The sequence below is a fragment of the Prionailurus bengalensis genome, chromosome D2 (genome assembly GCF_016509475.1).
Source record: "Prionailurus bengalensis isolate Pbe53 chromosome D2, Fcat_Pben_1.1_paternal_pri, whole genome shotgun sequence".
Classification (NCBI taxonomy): domain Eukaryota; kingdom Metazoa; phylum Chordata; class Mammalia; order Carnivora; family Felidae; genus Prionailurus; species Prionailurus bengalensis.
Genome location: NC_057351.1, coordinates 61925369 through 61952033, shown reverse-complemented (window position 1 = coordinate 61952033; position 26665 = coordinate 61925369). Strand labels below are relative to the sequence as shown.

The 26665-nt window shown below is 38.6% G+C and overlaps 1 protein-coding gene across 1 annotated transcript in view; it reads left to right on the top strand.

Moving 5' to 3' along the window:
* Positions 1-26665, top strand: part of CFAP43 (cilia and flagella associated protein 43) — a 119922-nt gene that overhangs the window by 66355 nt on the left and 26902 nt on the right. The window contains exons 20-27 of the mRNA XM_043597450.1: positions 13123-13248; positions 17378-17482; positions 18708-18824; positions 19731-19958; positions 22288-22494; positions 24296-24385; positions 24682-24762; positions 25852-25977. Coding sequence (XP_043453385.1) covers positions 13123-13248; positions 17378-17482; positions 18708-18824; positions 19731-19958; positions 22288-22494; positions 24296-24385; positions 24682-24762; positions 25852-25977 — 1080 coding nt within the window. The remainder of the gene's footprint in view (positions 1-13122; positions 13249-17377; positions 17483-18707; positions 18825-19730; positions 19959-22287; positions 22495-24295; positions 24386-24681; positions 24763-25851; positions 25978-26665) is intronic.

The window sequence follows — 26665 nt, the reverse complement described above, 5'->3', positions numbered from 1 at the left end:
CACTGACCTCCCTCCATCAACCCATAGTTTATTCTCTATCATTAAGAGTGTCTTGTGGTTGTTTCCCTCTCTTCTCTTTTTTCTCCCCTTCCCATATGTTCATCTGTTTTGTTTCTTTCTTCCCCCCACCCAGGAATGTGACCTTTATTTATTTTTTTAATAATTTTATTTATTTATTTATTTGTTTGTTTGTTTGTTTACATCCAAGTTAGCATATAGTGCAATAATGATTTCAAAAGTAGATTCCAGTGATTCATCCCCTTTGTGCTCACACCCAGTGCTCACCCCTATCTGTATCACACCCAGTGTTCATCCCAACAAGTGTCTTCCTTAATTCCCCTTACCCATTTAGCCCATCCCCCCACCTACAACCCCTCCAGCAGCCCTCAGTTTATTCTTTGTATTTAAGAGTCTCTTATGTTTTGCTCCCCCTCCTTGTTTTTATATTATTTTTACTTCCCTTCCCTTATGTTCATCTGTTTTGTATCTTAAAGTCCTCATATGAATGAAATCATATGATATTTTTCTTTCTCTGACTAATTTAACAACATAATACACTCTAGTTCCATCCACATAGTTACAAATGGCAAGATTTCATTCTTTTGATTGCCGAGTAATACTCCAATGTATGTATGTATGTACATGTATATATATATATATATATATATATATACACACACACACTACATCTTATTTGTCTATTCATCCATTGATGGACATTTGGGTTCCTTCCATACTTTGGCTATTATCAATAGTGCTGCTATAAACATTGGTTTATAAAACAAACATTGCTATAAACACACCTGTATCCTTTGGATAAATACCTAATAGCACAGTTGCTGGGTCATAGGGTAGTTCTATTTTTAATTTTTTGAGAAACCTCCATACTGTTTTCCAAAGTGGCTGCACCAGTTTGCTTTCCTACCAGCAGTGCAAAAGAGATCCTCTTTCTCTGTATCCTCACCAACATCTGTTGTTGCCTGAGTTGTTAATTTTATCCATTCTGACTGGTATGAGGTGGTATCTCATTGTAGCTTTAATTTTTATTTCCCTTATGATGAGTGATGTTGAGCATTTTTTCATGTGCAGTTGGCCATCTGGATGTCTTCTTTGGAGAAGTGTCAATTCATGTCTTATGCCCATTTCTTCACTGGATTGTTTGTTTTTTGGGTGTTGAGTTTGAGAAGTTTGTTATAGATTTTGGATACTAACCCTTTATCTGATATGTCATTTGCAAATATCTTCTCCCATTCTGTTGGTTGCCTTTTAGTTTTGCTGATTGTTTCCTTCGCTGTGCAGAAGCTTTTTATTTTAATGAGGTCCCAATAGTTCATTTTTGCTTTTGTTTCCCTTGCCTCCAGAGACGTGTTGAGTAAGAAGTTGCTGCGGCCAAGATCAAAGAGGTGTTTGCCTGCTTTATCCTTGAGGATTTTGATGGCTTCCTGTCTTACATTGAGGTCTTTCATCCATTTTGAGTTTATTTTTGTGTATCGTGTAAGAAAGTGGTCCAGGCTCATTCTTTTGCATGTCGTTGTCCAGTTTCCCCAGCACCACTTGCTGAAGAGACTCTTGATTCCATTGGATATTCTTTCCTTCTTTGTCAAAGATGAGTTGGCCATACATTTGTGGGTCTATTTCTGGGTTCTCTATTCTGTTCCATTGATCTATGGTCTGTTTTTGTGCCAATACCATACTGTCTTGATGATTACAGCTTTGTAATACAGCTCAATGTCTGTGATTGTGATGCCTCCACCTTTGGTTTTCAGGATTGCGTTGACTATTTCGGGTCTTTTTCTGGTTCCATACACATTTTAGGGTTGCTTGTTCTACCTCTGTGAAGAATGCCGGTGTTATTTTGATAGGGATTGCATTGGATACGTAGATTGCTTTGGGTAGTATTGACCTCTTAACAATATTTGTTCTTCCTATCCAGGAGCATGGAATATTTTTCCATTTTTTGTGTCTTCTTCAATTTCTTTCATAAGCTTTCTATAGTTTTCAGTGTATATAGATTTTTCACCTCTTTTGGTTAGGTTTATTCCTAGGTATTTATGGGTTTGGGTGCAATTGTAAATGGTGTCAATTCCTTGATTTCTCTTTCTGTTGCTTCATTATTGGTGTATAGGAATGCAACCAATTTCTGTGCATTGATTTTATATACTGAGACTTTGCTGAAATCATAGATCAGTTCTAGAAGTTTTTTGGTGGACTCTTGTTTCCCATATAGAGTATCATGTTGTCTGCAAAGAGTGAAAGTTTGACTTCCTCCTTGCCGATTTGGATGCCTTTTATTTCTTTGTGTTGTCTTATTGCTGAGGCTAGGATTTCCAATAGCATGTTGAATAACAGTGGTGAGAGTGGACATACCTGTCGTGTTTCTGACCTTAGGGGGAAAGCTCTCAGTTTTTCCCCATTGAGGATGATATTAGCATTGGATCGTTCATAATATGGCCTTTATGATCTTGAGGTATGCTCCTTCTGTCCCTACTTTCTTGAGGGCTTTTGTCAAGAAAGGATGCTGTATTTTGTCAAATGCTTTCTCTGCATCTATTGAGAGGATCGAATGGTTCTTGTCCTTTTTTATTGATGTGATGTATCACATTGATTGTTTTATAGATATTGAACCAGCCCTGCATCCCAGGTATAAATCCTGCTTGGTCATGGTGAATAATTTTTTTAATGTATTGTTGGATCCGGTTGGCTAATATCTTGTTGAGGATTTTTGCATGCATGTTCATCAGGGAAATTGGTCTGTAGTTCTCCCTTTTTAGTAGTGTCTTTGTCTGGTTTTGGAGTCAAGGTAATGTTAGTTTTATAGAATGAGTTTGGGAGTTTTCCTTCCATTTCTGTTTTTTTGGAACAGCTTCAAAAAATAGTATTCTTTTACTATTTACTAACTTATACTATTGACTATTGAAGGCTAATAGTCTTCTTAAATGATAGAATTCCTCTGGAAAGCCATCCAGCCCTGTACTCTTGTGTTTTGGGAGGTTTTTGATTACTAATTTGATTTCTTTACTGGTTATGGGTCTGTTCAAATTTTCTATTTCTTCCTGTTTCAGTTTTGGTAGTTTATATGTTTCTAGGAATTTGTCCATTTCTTCCAGATTGTCCAATTTATTGGCATATAATTGCTCATAATATTCTCTTATTATTGTTTTTATTTCTGCAGTGTTGGTTGTGATCTCTCCTCTTTCATTCTTGATTTTATTTATTTGGGTCCTTTCTTTTTCTTTTTGATCAAACTGGCTAGGGGTTTATCAATTTTTTTAATTATTTCAAAGAACTAGCTCCTGGTTTCATTGATATGTTCTACTGGTTTTTTGATTTCGATAGCATTCATTTCTGCTCTAATCTTTATTACTTCCCATCTTCTGCTGACTTGGGGTTTTATTTGCTGTTCTTTTTCCAGTTCTTTAAGGTGTAAGGTTAGGTTGTGTATCTGAGACCTTTCTTCCTTCTTTAGGAAGGCCTGGATTGCTATATACTTCCCTCGTATGACTGCCTTTGCTGCATTCTGGAGGTTTTGGACTGTGGTGGTATTATTTTCATTGGCTTCCATGTACTTTTTAATTTCCTCTTTAACTTCTTGGTTAGCCCATTGATTCCTTAGTATGTTCTTTACTCTCCAAGTTTTTGTTGTCTTTCCAATTTTTTTCTTGTGGTTGATTTTGTTTCATAGCATTGTGGTCTGAAAATATGCATGGTATGATCTTAATATTTTTGTACCTGTTGAGGGCTGATTTGTGTCTCAGTGGTCTATTTTGGAGAATGTTCCATTTACACTCGAGAAGATATATGTATTCTGCTGCTTTAAGATGAAGTGTTCTGAATATATATGTTAAGTGCATCCGGTCCAGTGTGTCCTTCAAAGCCATTGTTTCCTTTTTGAGTTTCTATTTAGATATCTGTCCATTGCTGTGAGTGGGGTGTTGAAGTCCCCTACTATTATGGTATTATTATCAATGAATTTCTGTATGTTTGTGATTAATGGATTTATATATTTGGGTGTTTTCACATTTGGAGCATAAATGTTTACAATTGTTAGATCTTCTTGATGGATAGACCCCTTAATTATGATATAATGCCCTTCTTCATCTCTTGTTACAGTCTTTATTTTAAAATCTAGATTGTCTTATATAATTATGGCTACTCTGGCTTTCTTTTGGTGAACATTAGTATGATAGATGTTTCTCCATCCCCTTACTTTCAATCTAAAGGTGTCTTTAGGTCTAAAATGGTTCTCTTGTAAACAGCATATAGATGGATCTTATTTTCTTATCCATTCTATTACCCTGTGTCTTTTGATTGGAGTGTTTGGTCATTGACATTTAGAGTGAGTACTGGAAGATATGAATTTATTGCCATTGTTTTGCCTGTAGTGTTGGAGTTTCTGGTGGTGCTCTCTGGTCTTTGTTGTTTTGGGTCTGTTTTGTTTTGTTTCATCTTTTCTCCCCTCAGAGAGTCCTCCTTAAAATTTCTTGCAGGGCTGGTTTAGTCACAAACTCCTTTAGTTTTTGTTTGGGAAACTGTTTGTCTGTCTTTCTATTTTGAATGACAGCCTTGCTGGATAGAGAATCTTGGCTGCATATTTTTCTGATTCAGCACATTGAATATATCCTGCCACTCCTTTCTGGCCTGCCAAGTTTCTGTGGATAGGTCTGCTGTGAACCTGATCTGTCTTCCCTTGTAGGTTAAGGACCTCTTTTCCCTTGCTGCTTTCATAATTCTTTCCTTACCTGAGTATTTTGTGAATTTGACTATGATATGCCTTGTTGATGGTTGGTTTTTGTTGAATTTAGTGGGAGTTCTCTGTGCTTCCTGGACTTTGATTTCTGTGTCTTTCCCCAGGTTAGGAAAGTTTTCTGCTATGATTTGTTCACATAACCTTTCTACCCCAATTTCTCTCTCTTCATCTTCTGGGACCCCTATGATTCAGAGGTTATTCCTTTTTAATGAGTCACTGAGTTCTCTAATTCTTTTATCATGCTCTTTTGCCTTAGTTTCCCTCTTTTGTTCTGCTTCATCATTCTCCGTAAGTTTGGCCTCTATATCGCTGATTCATTGGTCTGCTTATCCATCATTGCCACTGGGGCATCCATTCAAGATTGCATCTCAGTTATAGCGTTTTTAATTTCGTCCTGACTAGATTTTCCTTTTTTAAATCTCCACAGAAAGGGATTCTACGCTTTTTTCAACCCCAGCTAGTATTCTTATTATCATGATTCTAAATTCTGGCTCAGACATCTTGCTTGTATCTGTGTTGGTTAAGTCCCTGGTTGTCATTTTCTTCCTGTTCTTTCTTTTGTGGTGAATTCCTTTGTTTAATCATTTTGAAGGAATAATTAATAAAAACAAATTAATTAATTAAAAATTAAAAACAACACTAAAATGTCAAAGGACATTTAGGTGTGTTTTGGTCTGGTTGTTGAAAGAAGCTTGATAGAATGGAGGAAAAAGGGAAAGAAAAGAAAAGAAAAAAAAAAGGAAAACATTTGAAAATTAAAGAAGTGAATACAATAGAGTAAAATGAAATGATGAAAATAAAATAGAATTTAAAAAATTTCCAAAAAGTAAAAATATATAGAATAAAATTAAAGAAAAATCTTTTTTATAAGAATGGAAAATAAAAATAAATTTTTTCCTTCTGTATTCAAGAATATGAAAAGAAAAAGAAAAAAATTGAATAGATGGGCCAGTGAACAGAATGAAATACAATTGAAGTGATAACCAATTTCCCCTAGAAGTCAAGCTGTGAAGCACTTTATAGTCTGTAAACTAAGCAGGCGGAGAAACTTGCAGTGTTCCTCAAGAGCACAGTTGGCCCAGTCGTCTGGGGCTTGGTGTAATGGCTCCGTTCTCCACTAGATGGCACTGCTTAGTTTACTTGGGTGCATCGTTGTGGCGTATGTACGCATGTATGTGCATGTGTGGGAGGGGTGAAAATGGTGTCACCCAGCTACCCAGTCTCTAGTATTAGGACTCTGTGCTCTCACCAAGGGGCAGTCAAGCACCCCACCTTTGCCTCCAGCTTCTGTCCCCTCCCGACTTCTACAAAGTCCATAACTAAGCTGTCAGCCTGCCAGGTGATACCTCCCTCATGAGTTTTATCTCAGGTGGGGCTGTGTTTCCAAACCCCTCACTACTGAGGGCCCTGCAGCTTTGACCCACTGAGACCCTCTGGAGGAGGTTCTCATCCAGCAATGGTACGTTTGTGTGACTGTGCTGCTGCAGATGCCCAGAGACTGCAGCCGGGTGCCAGCCCGCCGCAGAAAAAGTTTATGCAATCATGTAGCAGCAGCATTTCAGGGATTATGGTAAATCACAACACACATCCAGTGCTAGGCTTCACCCTTAACGTCCCTGTTCCAACACCAGCTAATGTAGCTGTTCTCTGGGGTCCACTGGGACCTTTGCCTGTGGGGAGGCCGTACAGCCTTTACCAATGTCCTCCCAGCAGGGAACCGCCTCTCCCTATGTGACCCAAGGACCCTCAGACCTCACCGTCTGCTCCTGGGGATTCACCCTTCCCACCAGAGCTCCACCACGTATCAAGCTGTAGAGTTTCAGACTCTGCACTCCCCTGTTTGTAGAGTCTTGTTGATATTTAAGCCCTCTCCTTTCTTTCCCTTTTCTCCTTTCTCCCCTTTTACCTTTCTCGTTCAGTCTCTTGTGGGTGTTTCCACTCTCTTTCTCTCCAGCTGCTTTCTGGGGGAGTGCTTTGCCTGTACTCTCCCCACCTGTCTCTGTCCTCTCTCCAAAAGCAAAAATATCTCCCTACCCTCTGGCCTTCTTCATCTCTTGTTGCAGTCTTTGTTTTAAAATCCAGTTTGTTCATGGGGCGCCTGGGTGGCTCAGTCAGTTGAGGGTCCGACTTCGGCTCAGGTCATTATCTTGCAGTTCGTGGATTCAAGCCTCACGTCAGGCTCTGTGCTAATAGCTGGGAGCCTGGAGTCTGCTTCGGATTCTGTGTCTCCCTCTCTCTCTCTGCCTCTCGCCTGTTCATGCTGTTTCTCTCTCAAAAATAAATAAACATTAAAAGAAACATTTTTTAATCTAGTTTGTTCAGTGAAGTTATAGTATAAAAATGACTGTATAATCTTCTCATTACATTCATCTTAGATATTTTATAGGTTTTTTAAAACTTTTGTGAATGGAATATTTTTCTATTACAATTTCTAATTTGTTACTACTAGTATATATGAATGTTACTGATTTTATCTTTTATATCTGATCATGTTGCTGAATTCTCTTTTTAGTTATCCTTTTTGTCAGTTGACTCTCTTGGACTGTCTAGGTAAATGATCATATCTTCTGAAAATCATGTCTCATCAATTTTTATACTTCATTACTTTTTTTATTATTATTATGTTTATTTATTTTTGAGAGAGAGAGCGCGCATGTGCACGAGCGAGTGGGGGAGGGGCAGAGAGAGAGGGAGACACAGAATCCGAAGCAAGGCTCCAGGCTCTGAGCTGTTAGCACAGAGCCCAATGCGGGGCTGGAACCCATGAGTGTGAGATCATGATCTGGGTCAAAGTCAGTCGCTCAACCGACTGAGCCACCCAGGCACCCCATTTCATTTCTTTTTCTTGTCTTATGTTAAGGGCTTCTAATATAATAGCGGTCATAGGAGTAGACATGCTTGTCTTCTTCCTGACCTCAACAGGAAAGGTTCTAACTTTTCAGTATGATATTTGTCTCAGCGTCTGTTAGATATCCTTTTTCACAAGTTAAAGAAATTCCTTTCTATCCCTTGTTACCTATGAGTTTTTGTGAATTTTATTGTGAAGTTTATCAAACACTTGTGTTCCTCTGATAGATATTGGTAGTTCCTCTAATAGAGTTTAAGTAGTACACCAGATTCCATTTGCTAATATTTCATTTAGGATTTTTGTATCTTTATCCATAAATAATATTGTTTTCTTATACTTTCTTTGTCTAATTATTGTATCAGGGTTATACTAGCCTTATAAAGTGATTTGAGTAGTTTTCTACTTTTTTTCCATGCTCTGGAACAGTTTGTATAAAGTGGGATTCTCCTTTAAGTTTTGATTAGAAGAGAAACAAAAAATTCACACACATATAAAACCATCTGGGCCTGATTTGTTATGAGAGTTGATTCTTTGTTTCAAGTTTTTCTACAGTCATTAGTCTTATCAGGTTTTCTATTTCAAGTATAGATTTGATAAATTATAGTTTCTTAGAAAATTGTTCATCCCATCTAGATTTTTTTTTAATTTTTTTTTTCAACGTTTATTTATTTTTAAGACAGAGAGAGACAGCATGAACGGGGGAGGGGCAGAGAGAGAGGGAGACACAGAATCGGAAGCAGGCTCCAGGCTCCGAGCCATCAGCCCAGAGCCTGACGTGGGGCTTGAACTCACGCACCGTGAGATCGTGACCTGGCTGAAGTCGGACGCTTAACCAACTGCGCCACCCAGGCGCCCCCCCATCTAGATTTTAAAATATATAAGATATATTTGTAGAATAGTCTAATTTCAAGTCTTTTCTTTATTCCTAATTGTATATTTATGCCTTTGATCTTTTTTCTTGATCACACTTTATAAGTGTTTCTATTTTATTAATATGGTACAGTTTTTATTGACTTGACTATTATTATAAGAGAACCATATATATAATTTTATATCTATATATTTGACCAGTTTAGGGTTTTAGCAATTTAGAATTTTATTTGTTCTTCCCTACTTCCTTCAGGGTTATTTGTCCTCATTTTGTCACTTTTTTGAGTTGAAAACTTGGTTTATTTCCTATTGTTTTCCAATGTGCCTGAAAGGCTGTAAATATACCTCTCAGTACCACTTGGACTATATTACACTGGTTTTGATAAGTAATTTTCTCATTGTTCCTTAGTTGTAAACATTTATAATTCCATTTTGAACACATCAACCAAAGGATTTCTTAAAGGAGTGTATGCATTTGCCTGTTTTCAATTTTCAGATTGCCTTGTATATTATAGATTGTTTTGTATATGGTTTTTTTTTTTTTGCTAATATTGAAATTTATTTCACTGTGATCGGTGAACAAATCTTGTTGAGATTGTCTTTGTAGCCTTGTATCCAGTCACTTTTTTTACCTTTCTATGTGTGTTTGTAAAGAATATTTTATTCTCTGGGTCTTTTTTGGTGGGGGAAGACAGTAGGGGGAGGTATAGTGTTCTTTAAATTCCTGTTAGATCAATCGAATTGTGTCAAGTTCTTCATATCTGTATTTACATTTTTGCTATTTGAGATGTTGTTATCTAGGTTATGATTAGCAATTTGTCAATTTATCCCTCTGTTTCTATCAATATTAGATCTCCTCAATAAATTATTCCTTTTGTCCATATGAAATATCTTTTTCTCTTTTAATGTTCTTACTCTACATTTTGTTTCTTATATTCCCATTTTCTTGGTATTTTTTTTTAGCACTTACATATATATGTGTATATATATATATATATACACATGTATATATATGTATATATATACACATATATGTATACGTATATATATATACACGTATATATGTGTGTGTGTGTATATATATATGTGTATATATATATGTGTGTATATATATATATATATATATATATATATATATCTTTTTCCAGTCCTTTATTTCCAACTTTCTTTTGTCTGCCAATCAGTATACAGCTGGATTATTTTTTGTAAATTCCATCTAAACTTTTTAATAGGTGAGATTAGCCCCATTTATTATGATTATTGATATATTTAAAATTATTTTTGGGGCGCCTGGGTGGCGCAGTCATTTGGGCGTCCGACTTCAGCCAGGTCACAATCTCGCGGTCCGTGAGTTCGAGCCCCGCGTCAGGCTCTGGGCTGATGGCTCAGAGCCTGGAGCCTGTTTCCGATTCTGTGTCTCCCTCTCTCTCTGCCCCTCCCCCATTCATGCTCTGTCTCTCTCTGTCCCAAAAATAAATAATAAACGTTGAAAAAAATTTTTTTAAATTATTTTTGCTATTTTATTTTTTGCTTTCTATTTAACATATTTTCAACTTATTTCTTTTTCCTACTTTCCTATCTTCTTGGGTTGCTCATCCATTTTTTTTTATTATTGTTCTATTTTTCTTTACTATTTTGGGAGTCATAATTCTATTTCTGTTTTAAAAATTATAACCCACATGCTTGGCCTTCTGTCTTTCCACCTCTCCTGGTGTCTTCATAGTCAGTGGAAGAGCACACCAGCACTGACTGACATCACCTGGAATCTTAACCCCAGCCCATATGTGCTGAATCAGAATCTGTTCTTTAACAGGTGATTCATAGGCACATTAAAATTGGAGAAGCTCTGGTTTAGTTTAGCTCTGGTTTATCCGGTTTATCTCTGGTTTAGCTCTGGTTTATCCATCCCGCAGATAAGACAACACCCTCAGTGTGTTTTTGTTGTTGTTGTGTCTTACTTTTCCAGCTCCCTCTGTTTCCCTCACCTTCTCTCAATGATATAATTTGGAATTATAGCTCTAATTTGCTAGTTTTAAAAACTCCTAAAAAAACATGTAAATCTTCTTTAGACTTAAGTCTTTCTACCCACCTTCCTCTAGCATTAGTACATCCTTAATAATCCTTTCAGCGGTGTGGGTATTGGTGAACTTTCTGAGCCTCTGTCTATAAATGACTATTTTAACCTCTCACTTGAATGATGATTTGATGGTACAGAGTTAGAGGTTCAAGGTTTTTCTTCCCCTCAAACATTTGATTCAAAGCTGTTGATGCATTGTATTCTTGCATCCAGTGTTGCTAATCTAAGACTGATTCTTCTATTTCATGATATTTTTTTCCCCTTTGGAAATGTTTCAGATTTGGTTCTTAAGTTTCACATTTCTGGTCAACACTTGTTAGGCCCTTTCAGAGTTGAGTATTCATGCTGTACTGTGTTTTTGAAAATTCTCCCTTGTTATTTCTTTAAACGCTATGGCCCCCATTCTCTTTATTCTCCCCTCTTCTGAAGTCATGTTAGTTGTAGCTCCTTCTAGATATATCGTACAGTGTCTTCACTTTTCTTTCACATTTTCTGTCTCTTTATTTTGTTTGGTTACACCCCAGGAGAATTCTTAACTGATTCTTGCAGATCACTGATTATCTTCAGCTGTCCATCTTGCTATTCAGCCCATCTATTGAATTATTTTTGTTTCAAAGATCAAACTTAAAAGACCAACGTTTTTAAGTTTTATAATCTCTTGATACTTTTTATGATATACAACATTTTGTATCTAGTTACTGTAAATTCTACTTTTGCTTAATTAACTCCCTTTCTTTGTGTAACAAGTCTTCTGTTTATTGAATTTATTGTCTCTCTTCAATGGTCTTGTTGTTCCCCAAATATTGGTGATGTATTATTATTTTTATTATTCCATGCTCATCTTTAAAGTTGACATGCCCCATTGTAATTCACTCTGCGAGTTGAACCCGCTTGGGAAGATGTGTAGGAGATCTGACTTAAGTAAGTATATTGCTCTGTTTTCAGTAGAATGAGAAGGGATGGGTGGTGTTGGTAGATGTCTTGGCCACCTGTCTTGTGGCAGGGGGAGATGTTCTCTAATTCCTTCTAGCCACTGACAGACTCCTTGTCATTGCCCTATTTCTCCCATTCAGATATTCATTTCATTTTTCTCTGCCTGGTGGTAAACACCCCTGGTACTACTGCTGGGCCCCCAGGAGTTTTATCAAGTGGTGGTACATATACATGCAGGTTCTATCCACTGCCTGTTTCTGATGTAGTCCCCCCAGCCAGTCACGCAGCCAGTTACTTCCAGGTTACTGCATGCTCCTATATCTGGTGTACCTTCTACATGTTGTTAAATATTGTCTTGTGGACACTTGGGGCTATCATGTATCATTTAGATCCATCTGATTTTCATCTTTCAGAAGTTACAGTTTCTGGGCCACTGAAAGATTCTTTTTTTCTGTCTTAATTTTAGTAGTGGATTTATCTATTTATCATACACTTCTTTTCTCTTTATTTTATGGATTGAGGTGGGGAAGGATGATTGTAAACTCCATTCTCAGTCAACTATTTTGAAATTGAGGTCATCAATTTTTCTATTATATTTTCTGATTTTTTTTTGTTGTTGACTTGTAAGAGCTTTTAATATATTGAAGATATTAATACTTTATCATCCGTGTTGCAGTATGTGTCCTTTGGCCCTGAATTTTCTGAAGTTATAAACTTTTTTAATTAGAAAAAAATTGTTTTTATGTTTATTTGGAGAAAGAGAGAAAAAGAACACAAGCAGAGAGAGAAGAAGAGAATCCCAACCAGGCTCTATGCTGTCAGCAAAGAGCCTGACGCAGGGCTCAAACCCATGATCCCTGAGATCATGACCTGAGCCAAAATAAAGATCACGCACTTAACTGACTGAACCACCCAGCCTTCCCTGAAGTTATAAACTTCTAAACATAATTTTTATTTTGGAAATGTTCAAATATAATATAAAAGGAGAGAGAATAATAAAATAATAAATCCATTGGCCAATATTGTTTCATCTATATCCTCAGCCACTATCCCCTCTCCTGATCATTTTTTAAATGTTTATTAATTTTTAGGATTCATTTTTGAGCTTCATTTTGAGAATGTGAGCAGGGGAGCGGCAGAGAGAAAGGGGAACAGAGGATTCAAAGCAGGCTCTGCACTGACAGCAAGCTTGATGCGGGGCTTGAACTCACGAATCATGAGATTATGACCTGAGCCAAATTTGGAGGCTCAACCAACTGACCCACCCAGGTGCCCTTTCCTGATCATTTTGAAGTAAATCCCAGATATTATATCATTTAATTATTTAAGTAGGTACCTCTAAAAGATTAGAACTCTTAAAACACATGATCACAATACCATCAGCACACCTAAATATCAATAATTCTTTAATTTCTTTCAATGAAGTGATGAATGTACACATTTTTGTTGTCGTTTTTAGATGAATGAGGGTTAAAGCTGAAAACTTAAATGGCTACAATAAGCCCATAACCTAATGCTTTACTCAATAGTTACATTTAGATAAACAAGACCTCTCTTTTTTTTACTGACTGCTGTCTGAAGAGACTCTGAAAAGCATGGCTATAAAGTTTAATTCTTGTCACCATTCTTTCTTATCTGAAAATTCAGGTTCTGACTATGATGGAAGAAAATGAAGCAATAGACAATATCGCAAAATTAGAGCAAAAGGAATTTAGCCTGGATCTTGAAGAGCTGGAAAGGCTTCACAACGAAAATGAGGAAGAAGTGGCAAAGGTATGGAAAAATCTGAATTAAGCACCATAAAGAAACATAATGAAAGAAGTAAAAAAGAAAATGTGAAGGAGAACTTTTCTAGGATAATGTGAACAAAACAAAAATTTCCCCAGCACAATGCAAAGAAAGCAAACCTAGTAGGTATAAGTGCGACGAGTCAGAGAATTATTAAATTTGGGAGTTAGGGGAAAGGGGTGACTGGGCCAGCCACACATCTGATGTATGTCCCTCTTTTCCTGACATCCATTCCAACCATCTCCCACCATATGCTTGAACGTTTTTTGAAATCCTCTCGGCCACCTATGCCAACTTTGGACCTTCTGGATTAGTAAGCCATTTCTTGACAGGAGTTGGAATCCTTCTCCCTTTATTCACTGATTCTTCTAACCTTTAAGCATCATCTATTCAATGGCCACTCTGAAAACAGAGAAGATTAGCACTTACCATGTTCCCTCTGTATCTTGTCTAAGCTAGCTGTCCCAGCTCCTATGACCATCATATAATGTAGTTTCAATAGCTTCATCATATGTCATACATTTTCCCCTATGATTTCATTATATTTGAGTATGGCATCCACAAAAGAATTCCAGTTATTATCTGTCCAGTTTACAGAAAAGCATAAAATGAAACCTCCATTTTTCTAGATACTATACTTCTATTAATACAGCCTTTGCATCTCTTTGTGTCACATTACATTGTTTACTCATAAGGGTTTTATTTTAGGTAAAAGTCCTAATTGTGTTTTACACAGAATGTTCTCTTTTTTTTAAGTTTTTATTTATTTTGAAAGAGAGAGAGACAAGCAAGCTAACACGAGTGAGGGAGGGACAGAGAAAGAAAGAGGGAGAGAGAGAATCCCAAGCAGATCCTGCCCTGTCAGCGTGGAGCCCAACGTGAGGCTTAATCCCACAAACTATGAGATCATGACCTGAGCTGAAATCAAGAGTTGGACACTCAACTGACTGAGTCACCCAGGTGCCCCTGCACAGAATGTTCTTAAGCTACCTCTTTCTCAACCTGCACAGTACATTTAACTTTTTGAGTGTGCAAGTATAAAAAACATTTTTTTCCTAAAGAAGAGAAGGAAATATTGCTGGATATAAGGACATTTGAGTGGATTATAGTTGGTTAAACAACTATATCAAAAAGAGGCTGATAATTTGATGCCTGTAGGAGGGAGGTCTCCAGTGATGTGCTCTAGGACCCTTTCCTGTTAAATAAGTTAATGACTGGGGTAAAGATACAGAAATGAGGCATATTTGTCAAATTAGTGAATGATATAAGGCTGAGAATGAGAGGAAATATATTGAATAACAGAATCAGTACCAAGAGGACCTCACAGACTGACTCAAGGAGGTAAAATTCATCCATCCATCCATCCATTCATTCTGCAACATTTATTGAACACCTGTTATGTGCCAGGCACTATTGTCAGTGCCAGGAATACAATGCCTATGAAATATAGGTCCTGCCCACATGGCACTAATCTAGTGGAGAAGACCGACCATACACAAATCTCTCTATATTGTATGATGGAAACAAACTGAATTCTGTGATAGATATGGGGCATCTACTTCTGCGGTCAAAGAAGACCATTTTAAAGGGAATGAAAAGGAGAGAAGGAGCTAGCTATGCAAGGAGCTGGGGAAAGAGAATATCAGGCGAAGGAGGCAGCATGAACAGAGGTCCTGAGGCAGAAATGGCTTGGATTACTCCAGAAACACCATGGCCAGAAAGGCAGTAGCACAGGGGAAGGAGAGAGCTTCTTGAAATGAGGTGGGGGCAGAGACCGGCTCTGAAGACCTTGTACATCATTGTAAAGAATTTGGCTTTTCTTACACTCAACAGAAAGCTGTTAGAAATCATCCCATTTTCTTATTATAGCAAATAGACACCAGCTTAGGGGCTTTTTGAATGTTATTTATTTTGATTGTTGCAACCATCCAAAAAAAGGTAGGTTTTTGGTTTTCCTGACTTGAGGAAACTAAGGATTTGGACCTAGAATCACTTGACCTCTCCGTAGTGCATCTGGGTCAGGTGCCTAGCCCTGTCTTCATTGTTGGTTCTCTCTCCAAGCTAATGTGGGACCACTCAGCCCCACAAACCTGCCCCTCTGGCCTGCTGACCTGCAGATCACTGATGAGCCCACCCTGATTACCCCCCACCCCATGCCTCTGTCCAGATGCTCCTTGCTGCTTATCAAATTCCTACATATTTCTCCAGAAGCCTCTTTGCTCCTTTGAGGCAGTCTTTGGTGCAGAGAATGGCTCTTCACACACTCGTTTCCCCAATATTATTACCTTTATTTTTTTTTTATTTTTTATTTTATTTTATTTTTTTAGCTCTGGGCTTGGAAGAAAGATTGGCCCCACATTAGATGTAATAGTGGAACCAGATGGTCCAGCACAGAACAGTGTTAGCAGATGACACCCTAAACCCAGGTGGCCTTCAGCACATTTGGGAACAGAATACTAGTCCCTGGAAAGAGTTAGTGCTACCTACCTGTCAGGGATCCCAGTCCTAAAGGGAACAGGTGATTAGTTAGCCTCGGCTAGGATCTCAACAATAGGGAAAAGACCAAAGCCCAATAATGACAACCTGAACACAATCTGGAGGGGTTGATCAAATAGCCTCAGCAGTAGAGAGGAGAGGGCTGGGTGGGCTGGGAATCAGGCAGGTTCTGACAACTGATAGGCCAAAACAGCTGTTCATTTAAGGAAAAAATAATTTAAAACTGTATTAGCCATTAACTCAGTGGATAAAAAAAGAAGTAAAATACAAATTAAACAAAGCCTTTGATCACACAATGAATAAAATAAACACAAATGAATAAACAAGACATCTTCTAATCTGGGAGATATATTCTTAGCTAGTTTGCTGATAATTCTGCCAACACAGCGAAATGCAAAAGAGGTTCTGAAGAGGATCCTAAGGACCAAATATTGTTGGTCCTCACTTTCATGTTAGATCTTTTAGCAAGCTCCATTAAAACAAGAATACTTAACCACTTATGTGTTAAGCAGTTGGCTGACTTAAGCAGATAAAACTAATTGAGATAGTGTATGTTTCTAAATGAGAAAAGGTCAAGCATATGATCCCCAAGAGAAATGGAGCATTTATTTTTTTTTAATTTTTTTAATGTTTATTTATTTTTGACAGAGAGAGAGATAGAGCATGAGTGGGGGAGGGGCAGAGAGAGAGGGAGACACAGAATCCGAAGCAAGTTCCAAGCTCTGAGCTGTCAGCACAGAGCCCGACACAGGGCTCGAATTCACAGACTGCAAGATCATGACCTGAGCCTAAGTCAGATGCTCAACCAACTGAGCCACCTAGGCGCCCCATGGAGCATTTATTTATTGTGGATATAAAAATTAGAAGAATTAAGTGACCCCAAGACAAAGGTCACAAACTGGCACTTCAGATATGCATTGAAAAGAAGTAAGGCAACATTTAGATATCTGGTAGTTTCATTACAAATACACATTTTCGGGGTGCCTGGGTGGTTTAGTTGGGCATCCGACTTCGGCTCAGGTCGTGATCTCATGGTTCTGTTTGTGGGTTCAAGCCCCATGTTGGGCTCTGTGCGGACAGCTCAGAGCCTGGGGCCTGCTTCGCATTCTGTGTCTCCCTCTCTCTCTGCCCCTCCCACACACGCTCTCTCTCTTAAAAATAAATAAACATTTAAAAAAATTTTTTAAATACACATTTTCAAGCTTCTCTAATAAAACAGGAACACTTGGCACAGTGGGTTTGCTTTCCAGCTCTGTACCAACCCGCCAGTGTGCACTTTAGTTCTGCAGTCCACCATGGCCATACATGTGTCCTCACACCTCCCTGGCTCACGTTTAGGACCTACCTGCCTTTAGAGGTGTTTGTGTTGACACCCTGGTCCTCAAGGAAGGGAATCCCAAGCCTCCAGACTAAACTCTAGGAAATGTTGTTGAGACAGGAAAGTGTTCCTCCCAAAGGACATCTGAACACAGGGCAACCCAGAACATTGGGGAAAGAAGATCCCACACTACCACTAAATGTGCAGCCACAGCTGATTAGTGAATTTACAATTCAGATTATTTTTTCAAGAGGCCACGTTTTCATGTGTATTGTTTCCCCTTCACTTATGTTCTTCAAGATAAGAAAGGATGCAGAGATGCATAACCTAGCCAAGGCCTATTTGGCTGAACTTATTAAAGAAGAATGCTGGAATGCGATGGCTGTGAAAGGTCGAGCTCTTAAGGTAACAGATAGAACTCCAGGTACAATACCTTAGCCGATGAGAATTTTCATTGAGAGTCTCATGGCAGAAAAAACTTTTAAATAATTTTAAGAAAATGCATACATACAAAAGCATTCAGAGCATGCCTTGCCCTTCCAGATTCCACCTGGATGTACCACTTTCTCTTGTCTCGTTCTTCCCTCCCTGTTCAGTCCCTGTGCCCCTCCAAGCCAGCAGCTCTGAAGATTTTCTCTCTTTCCTCTATGAACTACCTGCATCCAGTCTTATTATCTATCTGTTCCAAAAAGCCGCTTCATTCACATTCCACACAGATGGAAAACTAGACACAGTACGGTCCACAGTTCTACCTGTGCCCTCTAAATGTCTGGTTTTTATGCTTTTTCACTGAGATTCCTCCCAACACAATGTTCCTCTTCATGTAAGGTGACCAAAAGTCCCAGTTTATCCCTGTGGTCCTAGAGTAACTATTAAGAGCACCCTTCTCATTTCAAATATGCCCCCCCAATTTGGGTAATGAAATATATGGTCACCCTACATATTTGTGGTTGAGTATTGCTCTTAAACAGGGTTTCCCAAGAGTGGCACATTTGGGGCTGGTTAATTCTGTGGTGTAGAGGCTGTCCTATGGATTGTAGGATGTTTTGACCTCTATCTACTAGGCCCCAGTAGCATCCAAAACTCCCACTAGTGAAAATCAAATATAGCTCCAGACATTGCCAAATGTCCCTGGGGGGCTGGGGAGGAGGGGGGCAGAGCAAGTGAAATCACTCCTGGTTGAGAATCACTGCTCTAGAAATAAATCCTTCATTGAAGTACAGTATTTCTACCCAAGGTTTACACCAATACTAATGTAATATAAATAAATTTTTTAAAATATTCACTTATTTATTTTTTTTTTTGAGAGAGAGAGAGAGAGAGAATACAGTCGGGGGAGGAACAGCGCAAGAGGGAGAAACAGAATTTGAAGCAGGCTCTGAGCTGTCAGCACAGAGCCCCATGTGGAGCTGGGTCTTAGGAACCCTGAGATCAAGAGTTGGCCACTTAACTGACTAAGCCACTCAGGCACCCTGTGTTGTCTTATTTTAAAGAAAGTTTCCACTGTCAATTTCACTCATGAATGATAACCTATGAATTAATTTTAATCAGGGATAACATCTCTCACTCCAATTGTGTGTATACAATTATACTACAAATAAATTTATTTATCCTGCCTTTTTTTTTCAAGTGCTTTCACATGCCTTACGTGGTTGAGAACTTCCCAATGAAAGAACGCACGGATGAAGAGTTGAAAGAATTAAAGAGAGTTTTGCAGCAAAAGAAGATTGAAACAGAGTGTCTTAAAGTACAATTTTAAATATATATGTATTTATATAAGTGATGTGTTTTATTTTAGGGTCTCCATATGGATCTGAGTTAAGATACAATTTAAGATAAGTTTATATCTTGTTTATATTTTCATTCCCTGTTAATTTGTAGAATATATTTTAATAAATATAGGAGCTAAATCCACACAATAAGTCAAGAAGTCTATAATCCTATATAATACTGGCTAGCTCTCAAATAGGAGGATATACTTTTAAACAATGAGATTTGGGGTTTTGTTCTTGTTCTGGTTAGAACTTGTCTTCATCTACCCTGCTCTTTTTATCATCTCTTATCATATGGGATTATATTTTTAAGTAATTGTCCAAAGATGCATAGTATCTACTTTGGTGGAATTACGGTTTTCCTAGAGCAATCCCAGCTTTTTGTTTCTTTGTTTTCAAGCAGCAATCTCTATCAGACCACTAAAAACACACATCCCTGTCAGTGTAATGGGGCCAGAACCTTGCATCCATTCTTTTTCTGAAATACAAAATTAAGGCATACTTAATTCCTCTTAAACTACACTCCCCAGTCCTATGGGAATAAGTTCCTTTGTAAACATGAATAAAAGGTATATTTTTTAATGTTTAGGTGTCAGGAAAGACTCAAGGTATTTACAAACAGCTGTAATCCTGTCAGAAATGTAAATATTACATACTGTCAAGGACAGTGTTCACTCTTTCGACTTATCCACAGTTTATCAGTTTCCAAGGCTTAACCCTCTTCTGCATCAGTTTCAGGATCTACCCAACACTTTGAATTCAGTTGTTGGCAAGACAATTTGACATCTAAGATGACTGAAAAAAATTAAGTTGTCACAAAATTGCCCTTTCGAGAATTCTTGTTATTGCATAACTTCTGTGTCATCTTTTTCTATATTTAGCTACGAAAGGAAATTGTAGAGGTTCAGTCTGCAATTACCTTGGTTAAAAAGCATCGTGAAGAGGAGGATGAAGAAGAGGAAGAAGATGTGGCAGTAAAAACTAGCAACTTGCCCAATTATCTGCTTGGCAGTCTGAGTACTGATTTTGGGGTACATGCCTCTCTGTTGTCAGGCCAATTGGAACTTCATTCCAGAGAGGAGAAAATCAACCAAATTATATTACTAAAAGTAGGTGAATTTTTCCTTATCCTCCAAAATCTCTAAAATTTCCCATGAGGTGTCTTGCAAAGGCTCAAATTGAAATCTAATGCCAATCAGATGATGTCTTTAAAGTACATAGAGAAATATCCAGATGGCTCGTGTGTCCATGTTCTTCAGACAGAACTTGTATACAAGTGTTGCTTTCATCTATTTGGACTGGGATCTCTGATAACAAGTTTTCTGAGGAACACTCCACACTGGCTGATACCACAAGCAAATCATTGTTCTACTTAGAACTTCAGTAATCTCAAAGGTAAAATAGGTCTTTGAATGCCATCTTCTAGGTAACTCAGATGTCCTTTGGAACCTCCTTGTAAGATCAAGATGTGATTGCTTATTTATATATCCTCTTAACCTGGGGAAACACAATTTATTCCCTAAGATTTCCATAACTTCTCTTCTGGAACTCAGGGATAAAGTACAGCATCCCACAAGCTCTAAGCTCCTACTCTTTACTTTCTACCAAACCAGTCAGTCTCAGAACACATCTGTATATGCCAACCAAAGGGTTTTGAAAATTTGATGACTGAGATTGCACTAATGTGGATAGTTTGAAATTTAATAATGGCCATTCATATTCCTAAAAGTCCTCCAGCCATATCTGCAGTTTGAGTTCCAGCCTCCTACCATGGTACTCTGCTCTCTCTTCCTATTTTTTTTTTCTTCTCTTCCTCCAACCCTGAAATTCCTGTGCATTTATATCCAAAATTGTTTCATTATGTATTTTGTTGCTCAGCTTCTGCTGACCTGTGCCTTCAGTGTCTCACCTTTCTGCTGTTTTGTTAAGGCATTTTCCTACAAGAAGGTTAATTTCAGCCGAAGAGAAATTCTGGTTTTAACTGTTAAGATCATTTTTCTACCTGCTTTGATGGTTTCATCTTCAGTAGGATAGATATACAGATTGAACTCTGATGGTAAAATAAAGGATACTTTGAGTTGACCATCATTCTACTCACCAGCAGAGGTGGGGGTAATCCAGTTGGACCCACTGCCAAGGTCCAGCTAGCCAGCTTAGCTCCCCTTCCTGCCTTAGAATGACCTGACCATCCAGAGAAAGAATATTGTGTGCAGTTGTGCTTTTCTGGGAAATTCTTTAGACAATCTCTATAGGCCATCCTTTCCTTACCACATCTCCCCCAAACCAGGTCTCAAAGAAGAGACATTTCCCAATATAAATATCACATATTGCTTTTTAAACATTTTAGGATGGATTTTTTTTGGAACATACACAAAAGTTGAGAGAATAGCCCGGAGTCTCCTAGTACCCATTGCCTACTTGAGCATTTATCAGCGTACCTGCACATTGAGTTACGGCTAACATTTCAGGAAGTAGAGTGTGGTATAACAGTTATATCACTGCCTTAATCCTACCGCTGCCACTGTGGGTTATTGAACCAAGAAATGACTTAATATAAACCGTCTTTTAAAACGATTAACTTACTGGGGCACCTGGGTAGCTCAGTTGGTTGAGCATCCAATTTTGGCTCAGGTGATGATCTCATGGTTCATGGGTTTGAGCCCCAAGTTGGGCTCTGTGCTGACAGCTTGGAGCCTGGAGCCTGCTTCAGATTCTGTGTCTCCCTCTCTCTTTGCTCCTCCCCTGCTGGAATTCTGTCTCTGTCTCTGTCTCTCTCAAAAATAAATAAAACAGAGAAAGACAGATACCATATGTTTTCACTCTTATGTGGATCCTGAGAAACTTAACAGAAGACCATGGGGGGAGGGGAAGGAAAAAAAAGCTAGAGAGGGAGGGAGTCAAACCATAAGAGACTATTAAAAGCTGAGAATAGGGGCGCCTGGGTGGCGCAGTCGGTTAAGCGTCGACTTCAGCCAGGTCACGATCTCGCGGTCCGTGAGTTCGAGCCCCGCGTCGGGCTCTGGGCTGATGGCTCAGAGCCTGGAGCCTGCTTCCGATTCTGTGTCTCCCTCTCTCTCTGCCCCTCCCCCGTTCATGCTCTGTCTCTCTCTGTCCCAAAAAAATAAATAAACGTTGAAAACAAAAAAAAAAAGCTGAGAATAAACTGAAGGTTGATGGGGGGTAGGAGGGAGGTGATGGGCATTGAGGAGGGCACCTGTTGGGATGAGCACTGGGAGTTGTATGGAAACCAATTTGACAATAAATTTCATATTTTAAAAAAAAGTTAAAAATAAATAAAACATTAAAAATTTTAATAAATAAAATTTAAAAGAATGATTAACTTTCTGAGAGTTTGTAAATTGATTTGGTGCGAAGGTAAAAACGAGATCATGTTACCATATAATGTGATGTGTTCACAGTATCATATTGCTATTTCAGGATGTCATTTACAAGGTGAAAACTATTTTCAACAATGAGTTTGATGCTGCATATAAACAAAAAGAGTTTGAAATTGCACGTGTGAAGGAAAGAAATGTAAGAATTCAAGAAATTATTTTAGATCTGGACTTAGAAGAAGTGGTCTGGCAACCAGAATTTGATGATTGCGAGAAGCCAGAGAGAACCCTTGTTGTGGAAAACAAAGAGGTACTGACTACCTGTGTCATCCCTTCCCTTCTTTCTCACAACATTCCCCCATGCTCTTAGTTACTCATTTTCTTGTGCACACTACTGGAAGTGACTATATTAGGTAGCAGTCTTGGTCACAAGAAAAAAAAAAAAAAACAGTTGACATTGCCTCAGCAATAATGAGAATTTCTTTTGTGAATCCTATGGAATCTAGGGAATATTTGGACACCAAGCCTAGAAGGAAGCAGGGGCCAAAGGCTGGAACTTTGAGGGGAGTCAAGAAGTACCCTTTCTTTATCTCTTAGCTCACTTCTCTCTGCATTTCACCTTCCTCCAGCAGCTTCTACTTTATTTCTCCCCACTTAAGCAAACAACTGATCCCAACTAGAATCTCTTAGTCCTGATTCCACATTTGCCTAGGAAGAGGTTCCTAACCCAGCGTAGGTCTGGTACCTGTACCAAAGAAGGTTGGGTCATGCTGTGGGAGAAAGGCTGATGAAGCTCCAGGAATTATCTGAGTCATTAAGGCACTGACCAGAGGAACGGGGCTCACTGGGCAGCCTTCTTTTTTTTTTTTAATTTTTTTTTTCAGTATATGAAATTTATTGTCAAATTGGTTTCCATACAACACCCAGTGCTCATCCCAAAAGGTTGGGCAGCCTTTTTAAAAGGTGTTTGGCCCCAGGTTGTTACAAGTAAATGCTTAAAGAAAACAATTAAAATATAACCATGTTTTATTTCTAAAAAGTAAGAAATGCTAGAAAATACCAAAAAAAAAAAAAATCCTTGCCCATATGAAAACAGCTTGATTACTTTGGGACAAAAAGGTAATAGTGTTGCTTAGAAATAATACCAAACATTATACAGCCCCTGTTAAAAGCCAGATACCATTCTAAGTGCCCTAAATAGATTGAGACTAATTTTTCATTATAAGACCTTATATGGTAGATATTAATATTACCTCCTTTTTACAGGTGAGGAAAGTGATGCACAGAGAGTTTAAGTAGTTTGACCACAGTTGCAGAGCTAGTAAATGACAGAGTTGCAGTCTGAACCCAAATTATTATCCTTCAGAACACATTCTTACCTCTGAGGTCCATTGTACTTGTTTAAGGATATCATTTCTTCCAGAACCAGACCCTCACCATGTAATCAAAAACCCTGGAGCATGATGATAGCAAGGACTTTACTCTGCCGCTCTCACCAAGGTCTTGCTGTGGGCAGTCTTTGTATGTGGATAATTAACCTCTTCTTTAATCCCTTCTATGTGAGGAGAGTGAGCTTGTTACAAGCCAAACTTATGTCCTTCCCCTGCTTCAAACCCCACAGTGGCTGCTCATTTCACTTCAGGAAACATGCCTCTTCCTGTCTGCCCACCCCAGCCCCTTCTTCAGCTGTTCTCACCATCTTGCTCACAGCCACACTTGCATCTCACTTGCATCATCTCAGCCACATTTGCATTCCCACGACTCCTTGAATACTCCAAGCTGTTGGTCTCTCAGGAACCTCATCCTACAGGGTTTGGCTTAGAGGACACTTCTCCAAACCCTCCTCCTGCCCCCTCCTCTAAATCAGATCCTTGTTATAATCTCTTTAGTGGCAGAGAACAGCTTTGAGAGCTAATAGAGAAGGAGCAATCAATTCTCCCAAGCCTCTCATTCTAGATCTCATCTTTGTTCCAAGATAGGAAATGGGTTGTGAAATCTGGATGGTTCCTTTATCTTCTTGGTACCTTCTAACCTCTTCCCTGATGTGTGGAAGGAAGGTTTGTTTTGAATTTTGTAAGAATAACAGCAGGAAACTACATTTTCTCTTTCAGATTACAGCTCACAGATTTGTTAATCCATGGCAAAAAAACAAAACGCAATTTACTGTGACCAGTAAAATGGAGCAATGGCTTCTGACACGGGTAGGCAGTTTGGCTCAGACATATCTAAGACCCCCTTTCCTTTAGGGATTCTTGTTCCAATTTGGTTCAGTAGTCTCGTACTTGTACTCCACTGTAGAAACATATCAAGGCAATTGACATGGTCAGAGGTCACTGGAATCTCCGTGGCCTCCTTCTCCTCTTCCCTCCATGCCACTTGCCACCCTCCCCAGTTCTAAATGCAGTCATTCTAACACTGGGTGGGAGGCTGCCTCTGGTGCCACCAGAGGGACAGATCTTTGTCTCAGCTGCCCTCCCTGACCCTGGCTCTTTTCCAGGGTCCTGACACAAGGCACCGAGCCCTGATGGACATGATGGGAGGAGTTCTGGAAGTCAAGAAGGAAGATATTTTGAGAATGGTGAGATTTCTGGACATTCTTATGGAAGGTGGAATGGGGTAGAGAGAGCTACTTAAATCTGATCATTCTTGTCTATAATAACCTGAGTCTTAGAAATTCTACAGCTACAAATATACAGTACCTCATAAACAAACCACATCAGGCAAATAAGAAATTTGAAACCCCAGGCTTGCCTTCTCATCTGACATAAAGCAAACAAAAGAACAAAAACAGGCAACCATAGTGGTTCTTATCTCTATAGAAAGCAGGGTGAACGCTGCACCCATAATTCTCTGGATATACCAAGAAACATTCCATTTGATACCTGCCATAGGTGTCCCTGGAGCTCAGATCCAGTTCTAGCTATGAAGATATCAACATGTACCTCTCAACCTGTCACTTAAGAATCTGTGTACATCCCAAATTGCCCACTCTCGCTTATGTCACAGAAAAATAGTTGTAACATTTTTTCATATCCTTTCATTAAAGTGTCAGGCCATCATCTTGCCAATGTGAAGAACTGTATCTCTTTAAAAGTCTTTGGGGCTTAATTTAATTTAACTTAATTTAATTTTAGAGAGAGAGAGAGCATGCATGCATGCATGCACTCAAGCAGGGGAGGGGCAGAGAGAGAGAGAGAGAGAGAGAGAGAGAGAGAGAGAGAGAATACCAAGCAGGCTCCATGCTCAACACAGATCCCAATGTGGGGCTCAATCCCACGACCCTGGGATCATGACCATAGCTAAATATCAGGCATCAGATGTTCAACCAACAGAGCCATCCAGGCACCCCAGGGCTCTTTGTTTAAGCTGTAATGATGGGGCACCTGGGTGGCTCAGTCGGTTGAGCATCTGACTTCGGCTCAGGTCATGATCTCGCGGTTGATGAGTTGGAGCCCCATGTTGGGCTCTGTGCTGACAGCTCAGAGCCTGGAGTCTGCTTCAGATTCTGTGTCCCCCTCTCTCTCCGCCCCACCCCTGCTTGTGCCCTGTCTCTTTCAAAAATGAATAAACATTAAAAAAAATTAAACTGTAATGATAACCCTGAACCTTCACTATACTGCTATATTTATGTTTGAGGCACAGTATATGCTTTCCTTTATATCTTCAGGTGATTCCTCAACCTGCTTTCATGGCAAAACCTGATGCTGTATGGTCTGAAGAAGAGAGGAAACAATTTAAAGAATATGAGAAGAAAGTTAAAGAGTTAAATGAAGAAAGAGAGAAATATAGAAAGGTCAGAAGAGCAAGGAATTAATGTATCCCACCCAAGTTTCATTTCAGTATCTTTTAAAATTGAGTGTTCTTTATTCCCTCAGTATCTTGAGTAGCTCCAGGATAGTGTTTCAGCTTAAATTCTCAAGAGACTTAGGGAAAGTGGGTAGAGATAAACTTAGAGTTAACACAATTTCAAACAGAAAGAACATATTGCAATGATTGTGTTTTTTTTTAAGTTCTTATTGATTTCAATATTTCCCACATAGATACAATTCATTTGGTCCTCCATTAATTCTTAAGATGTTTAGTGAACATGTATTATAGTATATTGTAGGCACTGCTCTCTATCTTCTACATCTGTTTCAGTTTAGTAATACTCTTGCTTGATTTTCTCTCAATCTCAAGGAAAGGACTTGACAAAAGAATGACATAATCAACACAGCACGTAGTTTACAGTTGTAATTTGAGATACCTGCAATGCAGTTCTATTTTTATCTCTTTGCATCACCAAGAAACATTCCAACATTAAAATTGCTTACAATTATAATAGGGATATAAAAGCTGATGGTATACAACCAAATAAAAAAAATTTATTCCTCTGTGAAGAAAGTAAAACCATGCCATCATTTCAGGCAGGACAGTTTGTCAGCTTTATAGTGGCTGTATCTCATAAGCAACTTCTTTAAACCTATTGTTAACCTGTTCCC